Source organism: Pipistrellus kuhlii, unplaced genomic scaffold, assembly GCF_014108245.1.
Source record: "Pipistrellus kuhlii isolate mPipKuh1 unplaced genomic scaffold, mPipKuh1.p scaffold_m20_p_114, whole genome shotgun sequence".
Lineage (NCBI taxonomy): Eukaryota > Metazoa > Chordata > Mammalia > Chiroptera > Vespertilionidae > Pipistrellus > Pipistrellus kuhlii.
Genome location: NW_023425421.1, coordinates 308,752 through 329,406, shown reverse-complemented (window position 1 = coordinate 329,406; position 20,655 = coordinate 308,752). Strand labels below are relative to the sequence as shown.

Here is a 20,655-nt window from a genome sequence, read left to right as displayed (position 1 = left end):
GGGCATGCAGCAGGCAGCCGATGGATGATTCTTTCTCATCATTGGTGCTTCTCTCTCTCTCTCTCTCTCTCTCTCTCTCTCTCTCTCTCTGAAATAAATAAAAATGTACTTTTAAAAAATATGCTAAATCTGGTTTTTCCTCCATAGATAGTCCCAGGTTCGATTCCGGTCAAAGGCATGTACCTTGGTTGCAGGCACATCCCCAGTAGGGGGTGTGCAAGAAGCAGCTCATTGATGACTCTCATCAATGTTTCTAACTCTCTCTCCCTTCCTCTCTGTAAAAAATCAATAAAATATATATATGAAAAAAATCTCTTTGGACTCCCAGTTTCCCGTGTTATCTAATATAATTAATTGTTTATTTTGATTTTCGATTTGCCCCGTGACCTGGGCCGGACCTGAGCATTCGTAACCTGCTCCGATGTTTCAGGCTCATCTCACACGGTCCTCTCGGCCTGGAACGGGCCGTGTCTCCCCGGAGCTGGCTTCCCGTGCTGGAGCATGGCATTTAGGAGCCCAGATCTGGGTGCGAGAGGTGCTCCCTCACCAACCGGGTGCGCTGCTCCCCCTCTGAGAGCTGAGGACACACATTCATGCTCAGCTGCGGCTGTGGAATCCGTGACGACACACCAGTGCCCCAGCTCCCGCCCAGCACCCCAGGGCTCCTCCTCCCCCCCCCCCCCTTTCTGTCTGAACAAGGCCCTTTTCCAGCCGTGAGGAGCCGGGCCTCCGTTAGCCTTCACGGAATCCACACGTGTGACCGGGCTCCTGTCCCCCTTCTGTGGGGACACCTTTCTCACGCTGATCTGGCTGCAGCAGCCGGCACCATGCCCCCCACGAGTGGACTTCCCAGGACACACCCCCGGGGCGGGCGATGACACCTGCATAGATAGATTTCCTCCTCGGAGGGCCCAGGCTCCGGTTCCCACGCAGGCTGCTCCTGCAGGCCCACCCTCCCCTTCCCAGGCCCAGCCCCTCAGGCCGGCTGCCCCTCTGCCGGACACCGCCCTCACTCCAGAGCAGGCGTCTTCAAACTACGGCCTGCGGGCCACATGCGGCCCGCAGAGGAGTCTGATCCGGCCCGCCAGGTTTTTTGGGCAGTGAGCGCAGCTGAGGTGTTACAGTAGGAATTAGTAGTTCATATAGTCCGGCCCTCCAGCTCTCTGAGGGACCGTGATCTGGCCCCCACTTTAAAAAGTTTGAGGACCCCTGTTCCAGACCCTGTTTGACCTCTGGCTCCCCACAGGGGTGGCCCCCACTTCTCTCTCGACCCTCCTGGCCTCGGGCTCCGATCCCATGACATCGCACCGTGACCCCTGCACCAGCTAGATGCCCGCCTTCTCCATTCTCCCCCACCCCCCACCCCAATTCCCACGTTATTCAGAAAGGAAGCGAGGACATGAGCATGGGAAGAGCAAACACCAACCTCTTTTTTTTTTTTTCTTTCCCCAAAGTATATTTTATTGACTTTTTACCGAGAGGAAGAGAGGGATAGAGTTAGAAACATCCATGAAAGAGAAACATTGATAAACTCTCTCCTGACACTCCTCCCCCCCACTCACCGGGGACGTGCCCACAACCAAGGCACATGCCCCCGACCGGAATCGAACCTGGGACCCTTCAGTCTGCAGGCCGACGCTCTATCCACTGAGCCACACCGGTTTTGGCAAACAGCAACCTCTTCACCACTGTCACGCCTCCTCCCTGCTGGCCGGGGCCCGTTCCAGACTCACACAGAAGCTCCTCGGGGGTGACAGAGGATGCCCGTTGGACTCCAGCAGACCCGGCCCTGCCCCTTACCGATTGCATACGCCTAAAGCAAGTGACTCCGTGACTCAGCCTCCGTCTCCCCATCTGTAAAATGGGGACGTGTGACCGGCCTCAGGAGCCGTTCTGAGGATCCAATGGCACCAGGGACTCAACGCCCTTGGCCCAGGGCGGGGCACCCAGCAAGCTGTGCAAGGTCACCCACCGCTGGGCGAAGTCCTCTCCGTCCGCACACGCCCGGAGGCCAGGGGGGGCCAGGCTGGGCGGGACGCCACCCTCGCTGAGACACCTAATGAACGGGTGCCCTCTGCTCTAATCCCCACCTTTCTAAACTCTAATTCCATTCCCGGATAAAAGGTCAGAGCCCGAGACCAGCTGTGCCTCCGTCTCCCCCGAGCCAGATGGGGAGGGAGGCAGGGGCACTCTGATCCTTCCCCGCCCAGAGGAGACTTCCGCCCCAGCTGCCACAGCTCCCGGACCCGGGCACCGGGAGAGGCTGGGAGAGGCCGAGAAGTGACAGAGAAGACACGGAGGCCGAGCCACCGAGGGGGCTGGGAGGAGGGGAGCCGCCCTGAGCCTGGTGCCTGTGAGCTCCGCGCGGCCCGCCATGCAGCTCCCCATGGGCCCCGCCTGCATCTTCCTGAGAAAAGGCATCGCAGAGAAGCAGCGGGTGAGGCGGGGCCGCAGGGGGGATGGCGGGCGGGGCAGCCTGGGCCGTGGAACAGGGAGCAGGCGGGGAGCGTGAGCTGAGGAGAGGAGGCTCCAGGGAGCAGTGGGGACATGAGGGCCAGTGAAATGGGGGAGGATGAAAGGGGAGGGGAAGCGGGGGAGGAAAATGGAAGGGGAACTGGGAAGATGTCAGCATCAGGACAACAATCATTTTCCCTGTGGATACCCTCAGTGGATGAGGAGGCTTGCTGGCACTCATCACTGCTGTGTGCCCAGCCCTGTGCAAAGGGCTTTGCGTCCCTGATGCCACTGAGTCCTCAGAATGGCTTCTGAGGTCAGTAATACTTTCATTCCCATTTCACAGATGAGGAGCCTGAGGCTGAGGCTGAGTCACTTGCTTTAAGCTTATGCAATCACTGAGTGGCAGGGCCGGGTGTGTTTGTTCCAATGGGCACCTTTTGTTAGGCTCTAGATCTATAGATATAAAAGCCTAAGTGACTAATCTATATATATATAAAAGTCTAAGTGACTAGTCTATGTATATAAAAGCCTAAGTGACTAGTCTATGTATGTAAAAGCCTAAGTGACTAGTCTATGTATGTAAAAGCCTAAGTGACTAGTCTATGTATATAAAAGCCTAAGTGACTAGTCTATGTATGTAAAAGCCTAAGTGACTAGTCTATGTATGTAAAGGCCTAAGTGACTAGTCTATGTATGTAAAGGCCTAAGTGACTAGTCTATGTATATATTGATAAAAGCCTAAGTGACTAGTCTATGTATGTAAAAGCCTAAGTGACTAGTCTATGTATGTAAAAGCCTAAGTGACTAGTCTATGTATGTAAAAGCCAAAGTGACTAGTCTATGTATGTAAAGGCCTAAGTGACTAGTCTATGTATGTAAAAGCCTAAGTGACTAGTCTATGTATGTAAAAGCCTAAGTGACTAGTCTATGTATATAAAGGCCTAAGTGACTAGTCTATGTATGTAAAAGCCTAAGTGACTAGTCTATGTATATAAAGGCCTAAGTGACTAGTCTATGTATGTAAAAGCCTAAGTGACTAGTCTATGTATGTAAAAGCCTAAGTGACTAGTCTATGTATGTAAAAGCCTAAGTGACTAGTCTATGTATGTAAAAGCCAAAGTGACTAGTCTATGTATGTAAAGGCCTAAGTGACTAGTCTATGTCTGTAAAAGCCTAAGTGACTAGATGAGCGGATGACCAAACGACTGGGTCGACCGGTTGCTATGATGCACACTGACCGCCAGGGGGCAGACACTCAGTGCAGGAGCTTCCCCCTGGTGGCCAGTGTGCTCCCACAGTGGGAGTGCCACTCAGCTGACCGTGGGGGAGCCAGACGCCGGCTGGCAAGCGCAGCTGTGATGTGAGCCTCTCCCGCCCCACGGCACCGCCACGGAGCGGAGGCAGCAGGCGCAGTGGGGCCGGACGTGGGCTTTTTCCCGGCCACCTGCCGCTTCATGCACTATAACGAAGTCCCTCGGGGGGTGTCTGCCTGCCGGTTTTGGTCCAATCCCCGTTGGCCTGGCCCCAAAACTGGCAGTCCGACATCCCCAGAGTGACTGCGAGAGGGCGCAGGCCAGGCTGAGGGACCCAGCCCATGCATCAATGTGTTAGCAAGTCTAATAGTAACAACAGAGTGAGGGCGGGGACCTGGAGGAGGGACTGGGGTAAGGCTTCAAGGACAAGGGGAAAAGGGTGAAAGAGACTAGAGGGGGGAGGAGTTTCCCGGTGGAGGGCCTCCTAGCCAAGCCTGGCCCTGCAGGCATGCCCAGGAGGGGTGGCAGCAGGAAGGAATGGGGATTCCTCCAGGTTTTAGGAATCGGTCCTGCAGGCACTGGCCATCCCTCCTGGCCGCCCCTGGACACTGGTCCCCCACAAAGTGATTCTAACTCTCGGGAGAAAGAGTCAGAAATTCTGGCCTGGAAAGAATTCCAACCTGGGAGCCGGGAGCCCTGAGTCCACCTCTCAGCATGCGCTGCAGCCGGAGTGGCGTGACCTGGGGCAGGCTCCCTGACCTCTGTCCCTCAGCTTCCCCGTCAATGAGATGAGAATGGTCTCTGGGCCGACCTCGCAGAGCGGTGCAGAGGGTTAAAGGGAGCGAGTGTGGCAGCTGCCCGGCAGAGTCAGCCATCAGAGCACACTCGCTGTGACTGTGAGACGCACCTTTTTAAAAATATATATATTTTACTGATTTCTTACAGAGAGGAAGGGAGAGGGAGAGAGAGCTAGAAATATCGATGAGAGAGAAACATCGACCAGATGCCTCCCGCACACCCCTTACTGGGGATGTGCCCGCAACCAAAGTACATGCCCTTGACTGGGATCAAACCTGGGACCCTTCAGTCTGCAGGCCAATGCTCTATCCAAGCTCACCTTCTTCATCTGGAGAAGGAGGGGGTTGGATTCGATGGCCTCTGAGCTCCCAGCCGGCACAATGGCATGGCTGTCTCTTTGGGTAAGATGGAGGGAGAGAGATCAAGATTTAAGGATGGGCCAAAACTGGTTTGGCTCAGTGGATAGAGCATTGGCTTGTGGACTGAAGGGTCCCAGGTTTGATTCTTGGTTGGAGGCACATCCCTGGTGGGGGTGTGCAGGAGGCAGCTGGTCAGTGTTTCTAGCTCTCTATCTCTCTTCCTTCCTCTCTGTAAAAAAAAATCAATAAAATATATTTTAAAAATTGTTTAAAAAAAAAAAAAGATTCAAGGATGGGAGAAAGGCAAGGAGAAGGGTGAGGAGGAGGGCCATGACTGTGGACTGGGAGTCGGGGGGCAGGAGGAGGAAGAGGAAAGGGTGGAGGGAGCGGGGAGGGGAGGAGAGACAGAGAGGGGGCGGGGAGAATAGCTTGGGGGAACGTGGGCGCCTGTTTGGAGAATTGATAATGCTGGCTCCCTGACTCTCTCTCCCATCTCCATCTCCCTGGCTTCCCCTCCAGGAACGACTCCTCGGACAAGACGAGATTGAAGGTAACGCCTGCCCCCCAACGGCCCCACATCACTACCCACCTCCTTGCCTGCTCTCTGTCCTTTTGTGCCGTTCAGTGTCTGTCCCCTCACCCGAAAAGTTCGCATTGCGCTCCTGCCACTCAGCGGTGATTTTGTGGAGCCCTTTCTCATGGCGGTGAGGTCCCCCCAATTGTTTAGAAGGCATACCCATCCCCGGGTGTCTCAGAGACCCAGGGGGGACACATGAGTCTTAGAATAAATACAAAATTATTGATTCTTCTTCTTCTTTTTTTAATTAAATATATTTTATTGATTTTTTTACAGAGAGGAAGGGAGAGGGAGAGTTAGAAACATCAATGCTGAGAGAGAACCATTCATTGGCTGCCTCCTGCATGCACCCCACTGGGGATGGAGCCTGCAACCAGGCATGTGCCCTTGTCTGGAATTGAACCTGGGATCCCCTTCCCCCCCCCCCCCCCCCCCCCCCCAGTCCACAGACCAACGCTCTGTCCACTGAGCCAAATCCGGTTTTGGCACTGGTTCTTCTTTTAAAAAAAATATTTTTATTAATTTCAGAGAGGAAGGAAGAGGGAGAGATAGAAACATCAATGATGAGAACCTCTGATCGGCTGCCTCCTGCACGCACCCCACTGGGATCGATCCTGCAACCAGGCAGGTGCCCTTGACTGGAATCGAACCTGGGACCCTTCAGTCTGCAGGCCGACACTCCATCCACCGAGCCAAACCGGCTCTGGCATTGGTTCTTCTTTTGATGGTTTTGAACTCTCCCGTAGCTTCGCCCAAGACGGGGAGGACTTCTTGGCCACGGTCTGGTGGCCTCTTGCTAACGCATCTCATGCATCACTCCTTCTTGAAAAATACTGGCTTTTAAAAACATGTTCTCTCCGAAACCGGTGTGGCTCAGTAGGTAGAGCACCGGCCTGAGGACTGAGAGGTCCCAGGTTCGATTCCGGTCAAGGGCATGTACCTTGGTAGCGGGTGTGCAGGAGGCAGCTGGTCGATGTTTCTAGCTCTCTATCCCTCTTCCTTCCTCTCTGTGGAAAAATCAATAAAATATATTAGAAGTAAATACCGTATTTTTCGGACCATAAGACGCTCCGGACCATAAGACGCACCAGTTTTTAGAGAAGGGAAATGAAGAAAAAAAGATTCTGAAACAAATAGTGTCTAAAATATTTTATGTGCATTAAAACCCAACATCACAGTCATAAACACATGTAATCAACCCTGTAGAGTAAACAGCAGCATTTAGAACCATTTTAGAGCCGGGCAAGCACACAGAGACCACACAGAGCCGGGCAAGTAAAAAAACTTTTTTTTTAAAGTATATGTGTAGGCTATATTTGGACCATAAGACGCAGGGACTTTTTCCCCCCACTTCTGGGGGGGAAAAAGTGCGTCTTATGGTCCGAAAAATACGGTAAATAAAAAGGTGTCCTCCTTTGAGGAGTCTCTAGTCTGTGCCTCACTGGTGACTTTGAGTCCCTCCAAAGTTCCCCCCTCTTCCCTTCCAGAGCTCCGGGAGGCGTTTCTGGAGTTCGACAAGGACCGAGACGGGTTCATCTCCTCTAAGGACCTGGGAAACCTCATGAGGACCATGGGCTACATGCCCACGGAGATGGAGCTGGCCGAGCTGGACCAGCAAATCCGCATGAACCGTGAGGCTGGGGACGGGAGCGACTCCCGGGTGAGGGGAGGGCTCAGGGGGCAGCGGGGAAGGAGAGAGAGGCTGAGAGCAGTTGGAGAGGGTCAGAGGGTCAGAGGGACTGCTCTTAGGGAGGCAGCATTGACGTGGTGAAAATGGTGGCTCTTAGGGGTAGATTTGGGTTCGAGTCCCAGGCTGTTAGTTACTAATGTGGCCATTTTGAAAAGTGGAGGTAAGGCCTGGGACTCTCAACATTTTTTTTCTTCAGTTTCCCCGTCTGTTGAGTGAAGATGATATCACTCCTTACTTTATGAGACTGTGCGAAGGGAGGGATAAAGATGCTAATGCAGGTAAAGCCTTAGCTTCCAGCAAATGCTTATTCAATCTCAGTTATTACTACACCACCAAGATTCATCAATGGAGCACCAGATTGGAACTGCTTTTAAAAATTTTTTAGTGTTGCAAAAAGGATGTTTATTTCTTTATTTTTTTTCAGACAGCAAGTAGAGCTGATCTGGGGAGGGAAGCTGGGTTTGCCTCTGGGCAGGTTACTGAGTGAACAGGGTTGAATTTGAGGACTTGGAAACATTCACATCTGGGAGAGACTTTGGTGCTCATTGAACTCACACACTCCTTCTACCGACGAGGGGCGTAGATGTGGAGCAAGGAGGAGGTTTATTCCAGGCCCCACGGATAGTCAGCTCCCCCGCTCCTGCCCCCCACTCCACACCCCTCCACCCTGTTCGGATCAGCTCCCCACCTCCCGCCCCCCACTCCACACCCCTCCACCCTGTTCGGATCAGTGTCCCGGGGGCTTGCGTTGGCTGAGAGAGGTCAGAGGGCAGAGCGACCGGAGAGGGCCTATGGCTCGGACAGACGGAAGGGCACAGCGGGCAGGGGGGGGCGGGCATGGGGACCTCACTGCCTGCCTCTCCCTCCCCAGGGGGCGGCCGGGTTGCCTTTGAGGACTTTGTGGAGCTGATGGCCCCCAAGCTGCTGGCAGAGACGGCGGGCATGATCGGCCTCCAGGAGCTGAGAGACGCCTTCAAGGAAGTGAGTGAGGGTGCCACCATGCGGGGGTGGCTAAGCTCACCCAGAGGCCCATGACTGGACATTAGCCATGGACAGAGTCCTCCCCAAACCAACTGTTTTTCTAGCTATGGTGGGATTTATTTTTTATTTTTTTAAATATATTTTATTGATTTTTTTTTTTTACAGAGAGGAAGGGAAAAGGATAGAGTTAGAAACATCTTTTTTGAAAAAAACATATTTTATTGATTTTTTTTTTTTTACAGAGAGGAAGAGAGCTAGAAACATCAATGAGAGAGAATCATCGCTCAGCTGCCTCCTGCACGCTCCCCACTGGGGATGTGCCCGCAACCAAGGCACATGCCCTTGACCGGAATCGAACCTGGGACCTTTCAGTCCGCAGGCCGGCGCTCTATCCACTGAGCCACACCGTTTTTTTGGCTTGTTTATTTATTTTAGAGAGAGCGAGAGGAGGGGGAGAGAGAGAAACACGGATTTGCTGTTCCATTTATTTATGCATTCATCGGTTGCTTCTTGAATGTGCCCTGACCAGGGATTGAACCCACCACCTTGTTGTATCGGGACGATGCTCTCACCAACGGAGCTCCCTGGCCAGGGCCGCTAGTCGCCTTACTCACAAATATGAGGAGCCTGAGGCTCACGGATATGACAGATCTCACCCACAATCCTGGGATCTCCGAGACACATTAGGACCCACGGTGTGCTAAGGCAGTGATCGGCTCGTTGGCCCCTTAAGTGTTCTAACGCCACTTCTTCAAAATAGGCCCGCCCGGGCCGAAACCCGACTTCTGCGCATGGGCCTCGCAGTTTCCATCGCTCACCGTGCGTGTGCGCCCGCACGTGGTATTTTGTGGAGGGGCCACACTCAAGGGGCCAAAGAGCCCCATGGGGCTCCCGAGCCATGGTTTGCTGACCACTGTACGGATGCGTTCCATCAGTTAAACCAAGCATTCTTTTTAAACACATGAATCAGTTTCAGAGAGGAAGACGGAAGGAGAGGGAGATAGAAACATCAATGGTGACAGAGAGCCACTGATCAGCCGCCTCCTGCACACCCCGCACTGGGGATTGAGCCAGCTAGGGCGCAAGCATTCCTTTATAAAATGGAAACAAATTGCCCTGGCTGGTGTGGCTCAGTGGCTAGAGCGTTGGCCTGCAGACTGAAGTGTCCCAGGTTTGATTCTGGCCAAGGGCACATGCCCGGGATTATGGGCTTGATCCCCAGTAGGGGGCGTGCAGGAGGCAGCCGATCAACGATTCTCTCTCATCGTTGATGTTTCTATCTCTCTATCCCTCTCCCTTCCTCTCTGAAATCAATAAAGAAATGTTTTTTAAAAAAATAAATTGAAACAAATTCAATTTCTAGTCAATACATGAGAAAAACTAACAATTCGGTCCCTCAGTCACACTTGCTTCAAAGGCTCGATTGCCGCTTGGCCAGCGGCGGCTGGCCTGGACAGAGCGGGCCCAGGGCCACGGGAGTTCTGCTGGACGCTGCAGCTCCAGGTCTTTCCACGAAGCGGGAGCTTGAACCCCACCATGAGCAGGTGGGCCTCTCGGGGTTTCGGGCCCACGCTGGCCTGGCTCCAGTCTTTCCTCCCTAACCCCATACTCTTCTGTCTTTGCCTCATACGGCTGAACGCGCTCCGAGCGAGGACAGCATGTAATCAGGGGTGGGCGTGCGCTTCAGCCAGCCCCATGCTGCCTGGATCTCATGTGTAAAGCATCTCTTCTCTGCAGCACGTGCATTGAACCACACGAGCTGGGCATCGCTTCTGCGGCCTCACATGTTTTTATTCTGTCTTCTCGTTACACACGAGCAGACGAGGGGGCCTAATGGGTCTTGGAGATTCCAGGGTCTTGGGTAAGATTCGCAATATCCACGAGCGGCTGGCTCCTCTTATTTGTGATTAAGATGACTCCTGGCCCTCCTCCGTTGGTTAGGGCAGCATGCCGATACACCAAGGTAGTGGGTCCGTGAGTCTCCCATGTAGGTGCACATTTTGTGAGATCTAGGTACAGGCCAGGCTCTGGCTGGGTAGCTCAGTTGGTTGGAATGTTGTCCCAACAAGCCAGGGTTATGGGTTCGACCCCTGTGTTTGTTGCTGTTGTTAATCCTCACCTAAGAATATTTTCCCCCATTGATTTTAAGAGAGAGTGGGAGGGAGGGAAAGGGAAGAGAGAGAGAGAGAAACATTTCATGTGAGAGAGAGACACACCGATTGGTTGCCTCCTGCATGCGCCCTGACCAAGGCAGGAATCAAACCTGCAACCAACCCATTCTTTTGTAAAATATATATTTCTTTATTGATTTCAGAGAGGAAGAGAGAAGGAGGGAGAGATAGAAACATCAGTGATGACAGTACCGACACTCTAACCATTTGGCGACATTGGCCAAGGCAGATTTATATTTTATTTATTTTTTTTATGTTTTTTATTTTTAAATATTTTTAAAATTGATTTCAGAGAAGAAGGGAGACGGAGAGAGGGAGAGAGAGAGAGGGAAACTTCAATGATGAGACAGAATCATTGATCTGCTGCCTCCTGAACGCCCCCTCCTGGGGATTGAATCCGAAACCCGAGTTCATGTGCCCTTGACTGGAATTGAACCTGGGACCCTCCAGTCCGCAGGTCAACGCTCTATCCGCTGAGCCAAACCAGCTAGGGGCGGGTTAGGTTTTAAATGGACGTGATGTGAAGTGCTGGTATGTGGACACAGACCCTGTAGGGCTGCGATGGGAACGGGAGGACCCATAGAAGGCTGTTGCCATAAACCTGACCAGAGGTGACTGTGGCCGCACTGGGTTAGCGTCAGCAGAGCCGGAGAGAGGTGGTTGGCTCCCAGGGCACTGTGGGCAGAGAGCGGACACGAAGCCCAGGTACATGGGTGGAGGGCCTGCAGTGGACAGGCTTGGAGGCAATTAATTAATTCAGCAAACATTACCCAGTGCCGCCGTGTGGAAGGCACGTCTGGAGGCTGAGGGCGGAGCAGTGACGGATGTCACCTGCCCTCCAGGAGGTGACATTCTCCTGAGTGACAACGAGCAGCAGCTCTTAGCTTGGCCAGCAGGGGGCGTGCAGGAGGCAGCTGATCAATGATTCTCATCACTGATGTTTCTCTCTCTCTTTCTCCCTTCCTCTCTGAAATCAATAAAGAAATATATCTAAAAATTTTTATTTTAAAAATATATTTTTATTGACTTTAGAGAGGAGGGAAGAGGGATGAGAGATAGAAATAGAAACATCAATGATGAGAGAGAATCATTGATTAGCTGCCTCCAGCACGCCCCCTACCGAGGATCGAACCCGCAATCCAGGCATGTGGAATTGAACCTGGGAACTTTCAGTACGCACGCCGATGCTCTATCCCACATGTGTCAAACACAAGGCCCGCGGGCCAAATCCGTCCCGCCAGGCCTTGCAATGTGGCCCGCACCGCGCTGTCATCACTGCATTCAGCTGCGTTTCCATCACAATGACAGTTTATGACTGTTCAGTAAACCATTCGGCCCGTGATTTAGGCTGGATTTTAGATTTTGGCCCCTTCTCTGATTGAGTTCGACACCCCTACGTCTATCCACTGAGCCAAACCAGCCAGGGCATGATTTCTTTAATACCACTTTCTCTAGCACACTGTGTTGTACACATACAGCCTACAACACATATAACGTACAAAACAGGTGTTGACGGACGGCTTTATGTATGGGTGAGGCTTGAGGTCAGCAGGGGGCTGTCGTGGTTGAGTTTGGGGGGAATCAAAAGTCACAGGCAGCCGAAACCGGTTTGGCTCAGTGGATAGAGCGTCAGCCTGCGGACTGAAGGGTCCCAGGTTCCATTCTGGTCAAGGGCATGTACCTTGGTTGCGGGTGCATCCCCAGTAGGAGGTGTGCAGGAGGCAGCTGATCGATGTTTCTCTCTTATTGATGTTTTTAACTCTCTATCCTTTTCTCTCTGTAAAAATATCAATAAAATATATATTTTTTTAAAAAGTGACAGGCAGGGGGTGGGCGCCCTCGCCCCGGGCCATCCAGAAGGCCACCTGCCCTGTCCCCTCCTGCCCGTCCTCAGTTCGACGCCAACGGGGACGGGGCCATCACGCTGGCGGAGCTGCGGCGGGCGCTGCAGAGGCTGCTGGGCGAGGAGCTGAGCCCGCGGGAGCTGGCCCAGGTGGTGCGGGAGGCGGACGTGAACGGGGACGGCACCGTGGACTTCGAAGGTGACGCTGCCGGCGATCGCTCCCTGCGTGGTTCCCCGAGTCCTCCGCTCCACCCCTCCTCGCCGCCCCTCCCCCTCCCCCCCGCCCCTCCCCGCGCCTCCCCCTCCTCCCTCCTCCTTCCCCCCCCCGCCTCCCCGCTCTTCCTCCTCCTCCCCGCCCCTCCCAGCTCCTCCCCGCTCCTCCCCCTCACCCCCTCCTCCCTCCTCCTTCCCCCCCCCGCCTCCCCGCTCTTCCCCCTCCTCCCAGCTCCTCCCCGCTCCTCCCCCTCACCCCCTCCTTTCCCCCCACCCCGCCTCACCGCTCTTCCTCCTCCGCCCCCCTCCTCCCCCCCCCCCCCCCTCCCCCCCCCCCCCTCCCCCCTTTCCCCCCCCCCCCGCCTCACCGCTCTTCCTCCTCCTCCCCACTCCTCCCCACTCCTCCCCGCCCCTCCCCGCCCCTCCCCGCTCCTCCCCCTCACCCCCTCCTTTCCCCCCACCCCGCCTCCCCGCTCTTCCTCCTCCTCCCCGCCCCTCCCTGACCCTCCCCGCTCCTCCCCCTCCTCCCAGCTCCTCCCCGCGCCTCCCCCTCCTCCCTCCTCCTCCCCACTCCTCCCCGCCCCGCCTCCCCACTCTTCCTCCTCCTCCCCGCCCCTCCCAGCTCCTCCCCCCCTCCTCCCCACTCCTCCCTGCTTCTCCCCGCCCCTCCTCCCCAGCCCTCCCCGCCCTCCTGCTCTTCCCCCTCCTCCCCTCCCCTCCCCGCTCCTCCCCCTCACCCCCTCCTCCTCCCTCCTTTTCCCCCCCCCCCCCGCCTCACCGCTCTTCCTCCTCCTCCCCACTCCTCCCCACTCCTCCCCGCTCCTCCCCCTCACCCCCTCCTCCTCCCTCCTTTTCCCCCCCCCCCCCGCCTCACCCGCTCTTTCCTCCCCCTCCCCACTCCTCCCCACTCCTCCCTGCTCCTCCCCGCCCCTCCCCGCTCCTCCCCCCCCCCCCCTCCTTCCCCCCCTCCCCGCCTCCCCGCTCTTCCTCCTCCTCCCCGCCCCTCCCCGCCCCTCCCCGCGCCTCCCCCTCCTCCCCCCTCCTTCGCCCCCCCCCCCCGCCTCCCCGCTCTTCCTCCTCCTCCCCGCCCCTCCCAGCTCCTCCCCGCTCCTCCCCCTCACCCCCTCCTTTCCCCCCCCCCCCCCCGCCTCCCCGCTCTTCCTCCTCCTCCCCACTCCTCCCCGCCCCTCCCCGCCCCTCCCCGCTCCTCCCCCTCACCCCCTCCTTTCCCCCCACCCCGCCTCCCCGCTCTTCCTCCTCCTCCCCGCCCCTCCCCGCTCCTCCCCGCTCCTCCCCCTCACCCCCTCCTCCTCCCTCCTTTCCCCCCCCCCGCCTCCCCGCTCTTCCTCCTCCTCCCCGCCCCTCCCTGACCCTCCCCGCTCCTCCCCCTCCTCCCAGCTCCTCCCCGCGCCTCCCCCTCCTCCCTCCTCCTTCCCCCCCCCCGCCTCCCCCCTCCTCCCCGCCCCTCCCCGCCCCTCCCTGCTCTTCCCCCTCCTCCCCGCCCCTCCCTGCTCTTCCCCCTCCTCCCCGCGCCTCCCCGCTTCTCCCTGCTCCTCCCCGCCCTTCTCCGGCCTCAGGATGGGGTGGCAGGTTTGGGGAGGGTAAAAGATTTCCCAAGGACACGCAGAAAGGGCTCAGAAAGGTGCTGCCGCCTCACCAGGACTTTGTTCGCAGAGTTTGTGAAGATGATGTCCCGCTGAGGAGGCCCTGGGCGCGCCCGCCGCCCCCACCTGCAGACGGGGATCAGCCAGAGGATGGGGACCGGATGCCCTGGGAGGCGGGGGGGAGGGAGGGGCGCTGTGCACTGGACTGAGGCCTGGGGTGGGGGTGGGGGTGAGGGTGAGGCTGGGGATGGGGGAAGGACAGCTCCAGAACTGGGGTGAAGAGGAGGAATCTGGGAATGGGAACAGGCCTGGGGTCCAGCTGCCGCTCCCAATAATCCCGGCGATGAACCCCACCTTTGGACGCCACGGAATCCCACCTCCCGGCCCCCCGCCCCCTGCCCCCTGCCCGCCTCTTCCCCAGCCTCCTCTCCCTCCTCCTGTGCAGACCGGTCTGTCCTCCTCCCGGAGGCCAGCACGCGGGCCTGCCTCCCCCTCCTCCGCCCTCCGCCGGTTCCCTGGTTCCTGGACCACAGGGAGCTGCCCAGCACCGGCGGCCCGAGCCTGCGGAGATGGGGTGGGAGGTGGTTCTTTCCCCTCGGCCTGCGTCCCCCTCCCCCTCCCCCTCTGGTCCTCCATTTGGGGGGTGTGGGAAAGGGACTCAGGCCACAGAATTAAACCGCAGGTCAGATCATTCGGGTTTAGGCTAAGCGGATCCCAGTGAGTTAATTCCCGCGAAATGCCATCATCCTGGAGAGAGACAGGGGACAGCAGCTCCCCAGAGCCCTGGCCGGAGCCCCACCTCCGCCACGCCCTCTGCCGGCTGCGCAGGGAGAGCCTCCCAACCCCCCAACCCAACACCTAGGTCCTGGCTGCAGAACCAGAACCGAGGCTGCTGCTGCTGCTGCTGCTTCGTCTTCTTCTTCTTCTTCTTCTTCTTCTTCTTCTTCTTCTTCTTCTTCTTCTTCTTCTTCTTCTTCTTCTTCTTCTTCTTCTGCTTCTTCTTCTTCTGCTGCTGCTTCTTCTTCTTCTTCTTCTTCTTCTTCTTCTTCTTCTTCTCCTTCTCCTTCTTCTGCTTCTTCTTCTCCTGCTTCTTCTGCTTCTTCTGCTGCTGCTTCTTCTTTTTCTTCTTCTTCTTCCCCCTCCTCCTCCTCCTCAACCTCCTCCTCCTCCTCCTTCTCCTCCCCCTCCTCCCCCCTCTCCCTGCCAGCAGGAAGCCCTCCCCCTGCAGAGTGCAGCTCCCGCCTTCCTCCCTGTCATGCTCACATCTGAAATCCAGCAGGAAGATATGCAGAACGGCCCGCCGGCTCCAACAGCCTGTTGCATAGAATTAAAAAGTTTAAAAAGCGGAGTCAGTCCGGCAGGCGAGGCTCAGGGATGGACCCCTGACCTAGGAACCAGGAGGTCATGGTTTGATTCCCGGTCAAGGGCGCCTGCCCAGGTTTCCAGCTGGATCCCCAGTGGGAGACGTGCAGGAGGCAGCTGCTCCATGATTCTCTCTCATCATTGATGTTCCTCTCTCTCCCCCTCTCCCTTCCTCTCTGAAATCAATAAAAATATATTTTTAAAACACACACTAAAAGTCTGTGGGTTTTTGTTTTTTTTTAAAGTAGAATCAGTATAATGTATTTCCTGACCCCATGGTTGGCAAACTGCAGCTCGAGAGCCACATGTGGCTCTTTGGCCCCTTGTGTGTGGCTCTTCCACAAAATACCACGGTCTGGGCAGGTCTATTTTGAAGAAGTGGCGTTAGCAGAAGTTTAAGTTTAAAAAATGTGGCTCTCCAAAGAAATTTCAATCGTCGTCCTGTTGGTTTCTGGCTCTGTGGACTAATGGGTTTGCCGACCACTGGGCTAACCCATGCCTGAGGCCTCTCCTTGTCCTTTTCCATCCGGAGACCGTGGCATTTTACGCTTTCTACCCTTCTCTCGCTTTCCCCTCCCTCCACCCTCCTTCCACCTTTGTTTGCTCAACAGCGATGCGTGAAGTGCTTGTCATGTGCAAGCTCGTTCCAAGTCCTCCTCCCCCTCTTCCCTCCCCCCAACCCCCACCCCAAAGCCCAGGAGTGTACACTGTAATGGGAGGAGACAGCCACAGAACCAAGTAAAGGAGCCAATGTAACTGTGCGGAGACGGTTAGAAGGTGGTGAGAGAGATGGGGGGGGGGGGGGGAGATGGAACAGAAGAGGGGCTGGAGGGCTCGGGAAAGGCAGAGGAGCTGTCATTGCCCAGGGCCCGGGGGGGGGGGGGGTGACTGTGAGCATCGGGGACGGGTGCAGGGTGCTTGCAAAGGCCTGGAGCAGGAATGTGCCTGGAGGCCAGGGGGCGGGAGAGGGTGGGTGGAGGCGTGGGAGGCACTTAGACAGACATGGGTGGAGCAGGGACGATGGTCCAGGGGTGGAAAGCCCTCAGGGCCTTGTTGGGGGGTGGGGATTTTGAGCGTGCTTAAAAATAGACTTGTCCGAGCTGACACCGGGCCAGGCCTTGAGATAGGGCCTCATGGCCCCTTCCCAGCTCTTAGGCCTTCTTTCACAGAACACGGCCAGCTTTCTGAAGAACAGGATGACCCTGTGAACAACATGGCCGTCAATGGCATGACCCTGACGTGGCTTAGGAAAAACTGTTTTGTCTTGGGTTGCTTGCTCTGCAAGAACAGGATGTGGTTAATGGGCTTAAAAGTGAATTTACACCAAGGGTGGGGGCTGCTCTCTGGATTCCCTGCGTGGAGAAAGGCAGAGCAGTCACTGGTTGGCTGGCCGGCTAATAAAGGCTCCCTAAATTTTAATTTGGTCTGGGCTCCAGTGGTCATTCACTCGCCTGGGCTCCACTACAGGCCTAACAACAGACAACTGTGGGAGGATGGGGGGGCCTTGTCCCAGGGTGACCTGTGCTCCCCTAGCACATCGCTGGCCATGCGGTTTGGACCTCCTGAACTTTTCCCCCCTGGAGTCAACATCCAGGCCTCCATTGTATTTCAGCTCCAGGCCCAAAAAAGCAGCAAAACCAGACAAGGGATGACACGGCCACGGCTACTCTCAGGACCAACTGCACTGCATGATGACCCCTGTCCTGGAACTGGCCTGTCAAACAGAGGGGACTCCAACCCTGAGAGGACACACCTGGAAAGCAGCTGGATAATCTATGGAGCTCTTCCCCTGGGACCTCCCCCAAATCTCCCCCCTTCACCTCTGGACGCAGGACCCATGGTGCTCTCCCTCCCAGGAGCACACCCACAGCTGCCTGTCTCCCTCAGGCTCCCCCAGGCCTGTTCCCATTACCTTCTTCATTCCCCAGCTCGGAGCGCCCTTCTTTGGCCTCTGTCACTTGTTTTCTGAGCCCATGGCTTCACCACACATTTCTTCCACCTCTGTGATTCTCTTTTCTTCCTTCATTTCTTCCTTCCTTCCTTCCTTCCTTCCTTCCTTCCTTCCTCCCTTCCTTCCTTTCTTCCTTCCTTCCTTATTTCCTTCCTTCCTTCCTCCTTTTAATATATTTCTTTATTGATTTCAGAGAGGAAGTGAGAAGGAGAGCGTGTTAGAAACATCAATGATGAGAGAGAATCATTGATCGGCTGCCTCCTGCACGCCCCCTATCGGGGATAGAACCCACATCCAGACATGTGCCCTTGACCGGAATCAAACCTGGGATCCTTCAATCCGCAGGCTGATGCGCTGTCCACTGAGCCAAGCCGGCCAGGGCAGCCTCTGTGATTTTCTAAGTTGATGTTTGCTCACGGGTTAAATCTTGGCTCTGAATTCTTTCTCAGCCAGAACTCAAGTTCCGAGGTTGTGGAACCAAAATCCGATCTGACCCATGGGTCTAACATCCAGTGCCATTCCTGCTGCCGCCAACAGCAAGGGGTCAGCGTGGGTCAGGGGTTCCATCATGCGAGTGCGTTCTCCGAGGCCATTGTAAGGATCTCGAAAGGTTCAGAGCAGAGCCTTTCCAAGCTGACTTCTGCCTCCTGTCCCAGCTCCATCCCATCCATCTCTACACCCACCCACCCAGCCCCTCCCTCACGCAGACGGTATCATATTTTCTGAGCCCCTACTGTGTGCCTGGCATGGTCAGGTGAGGGAAGTAGAGCACTGATAAGGGACTTGACCGCAAGGAGCTTCTATTTTATTTTAATGTTTTATTTTTTTAATTTTATTTTAAAATATATATATTTTTATTGATTTTTTTTTTTTTTTTTTTTTTTTTTTTTACAGAGAGGAAAGGAGAGGAATAGAGAGTTAGAAACGTCGATGAGAGAGAAATATCAATCAGCTGCCTCCTGCACACTCCTCACTGGGGATATACCTGCAACCAAGGTACATGCCCTTGCCCGGAATTGAACCTGGGACCTTTCAATCTGTAGGCCACTGAGCCAAACCAGTTTCAGCAAATGCTTTATTTTTTTTTTAAGATATATTTTAATTGGTTTTAGAAAGGAAGGGAGAGGGAGAGAGAAAGTTAGAAACATCAATAATGAGAGAGAATCCTTAAACGGCTGCCTCCTGCATGCTCCCCTACTGGGGATCAAATCCACAACCCGGGCCTGTGCCCTTGGCCTGAATCGAACCTGGGACTCTTCAGTCTGCAGACCGACACTCTATCTATCCACTGAGCCAAACCAGCTCGGGCAAGGAGCTTACCGTATATGTTAGAGCTACACAAATAAATAGGCTTTTCGGCAATGATGGAAATGTCCTTGATCTGTGCCCTGCATTCTGGCAGTCGCTAGCCGTATGTGGCGATTAAGTATTAAATGTGAGTGTCACCACACAGGATTAGGGCCCAGAGCAGCCCTGCCTCAGGCCGGCCCTTAGTGCGTGGGTTTCTGACTTCGTGCGGGAAAGATTTCACAACGTGAGTCCAGGTGGCTGTGAGAGTGTGTTCATTAAAGTGGGGACAGCGGCACAGGAAGGGCTTAGGCAGAAGGAGCTACAGGAGTTCTAGGCGGCGGCTGTCAGCTCGCTGGGAAGTCCGAGCAAAGGGGCCCTTGGAGACAGGATTGAGCGGGACGGGGGGGAGGGGTAAACTTGGGACGAGCTGCCGCTGCCCACTGCTCCCCTGGTTGCAAGTCTCATGGGGACCCTTCGAGTTCTTAGGAGGAAGTAAAGGTCCATGCCCCAGAAAGGGCCAGGGCATCAGTGGTTCTCAACCTTCCTAATTCCACCACCCTTTCACACAGTTCCTCATGTGGTGGTGAGCCCCGACCATCAAATTACTTTCGTTGCTACTTCATAGGTGTAATTCTGCTGCTGTTAATGAATCGTAATGTAAATATCTGTGTTTTTCGATGGTTTCAGGCGACCCGTGTGTTGAGAACTGCTAGCAGGGTCACCTAAGACCATCGGAAAGCACAGATGTTTACATTATGATTTGTAACAGTGGCAAAATTACAGCTATGAAGTAGCAATGAAAGTGATGCTATGGCTGGGGGTCACCACAACATGAGGAGCTGTATGAAAGGGTCACGGCATGAGGAAGGTTGAGGACCTCGGTCCTAGAGGGAGCCCACACCGATATCTCCTATCTTAAGGCTTTTATCTCCCTCCTGCAGGTGAGAATCTTAGAGAAGGGTTTCGGGAGAATATTCATCAGCTCTCCGGGTGTGTTTTTAATATGCAGAGGCATCCAAATGAGAGTGGAGTGCAGTTTGGGATTATTCTTTGGTCGGCTTTGCCATTTCAGTTTTATCTTGGGTCTGCCTGGCTCTGGTGGGTTATATATATATATATATATATATATATGTGTATATATATATATATATATATATATATATATATATACACTTTATTGATTTTTTACAGAAAGGAAGGGAGAGGAACAGAGAGCCAGAAACATCAATGAGAGAGAAACATCAACCAGCTGCCTCCTACACACTCCCTACCAGGGATGTGCCTGCAACCAATGTACATGTTCTTGACCAGAATTAAACCTGGGACCGTTCAGTCCACAGGCCGACGCTCTATCCACTGAGCCACACCGGTTTCGGCTCTAGTGGGGTTTTATGATCTCCCCGCCTTCCCCTGTCCTTGGGTTTGGCCAGCCCCGGTGGCATTACCCGGGCCTCTGTTCTCTCTCTCCCACCCGGGGATTAAGCTCTATGTCCTCTGGTTGGGAGGAGAGAGACAAACCGTTTGCTCTCACATGACCTTGGCGAAGGGAGCGAAGTCTCACGATTCACCAGCTGGCCATGCTTCGTTCCAGCGGTTTGGCCTTGTTAGCTATCTGTCTCCATCCCTCCATGCCACCTGCCCAGGAGTGTTCCCAGCTTCTTGCTATCCTGCCTCATGATGAGTGAGGCTGAGACACGGACTTAAAACATTTATTTTATTGAATTAAGTTAATAACATTTCATTCATCAGTTATTGATCTTATGGATGCGTTAAGTGAATCCTATGAATCTGGCCTCCCCGCCTGTGTCTCCCCTGCCATAAGCCTGGGCTATTCTAGGACCTGGAGACAGCCCGGCGACAAGGTGTTCGCTTCCTTGGAGCTTACAGCCCAGGGCGAGGGGAGAACAGAAGAATAATAACTCAAGTTCAGAGCAGGAAGGTGCTTTGAGGAAGATGAAGTGCCGTGGTGAGATACCAAGGGAAGTGGGGGAGGAGGCAGGATGGTTGAATTAGCTGAAGTAAAGGAGGAGGGAGGAGTAGAGGGATGGAGAGAGGAGGAGGGACAGGAGGAAGAGGAGGAAAAGAAGAGAAGGGGAGGGAAAGAGG

General features: G+C 54.9%; 1 protein-coding gene across 1 annotated transcript; it reads left to right on the top strand.

Moving 5' to 3' along the window:
• The first annotated feature begins 2,272 nt into the window (after window positions 1-2,272).
• On the top strand, window positions 2,273-14,042 carry CABP5 (calcium binding protein 5). The gene is made up of 6 exons (XM_045579789.1): window positions 2,273-2,437; window positions 5,387-5,417; window positions 6,932-7,075; window positions 8,006-8,115; window positions 12,181-12,358; window positions 14,017-14,042. The coding sequence occupies exons 1-6, from the start codon at window positions 2,375-2,377 to the stop codon at window positions 14,040-14,042; spliced, it is 552 nt and encodes a 183-aa protein (XP_045435745.1). The 5' UTR covers window positions 2,273-2,374.
• Window positions 14,043-20,655: the final 6,613 nt, after the last annotated feature.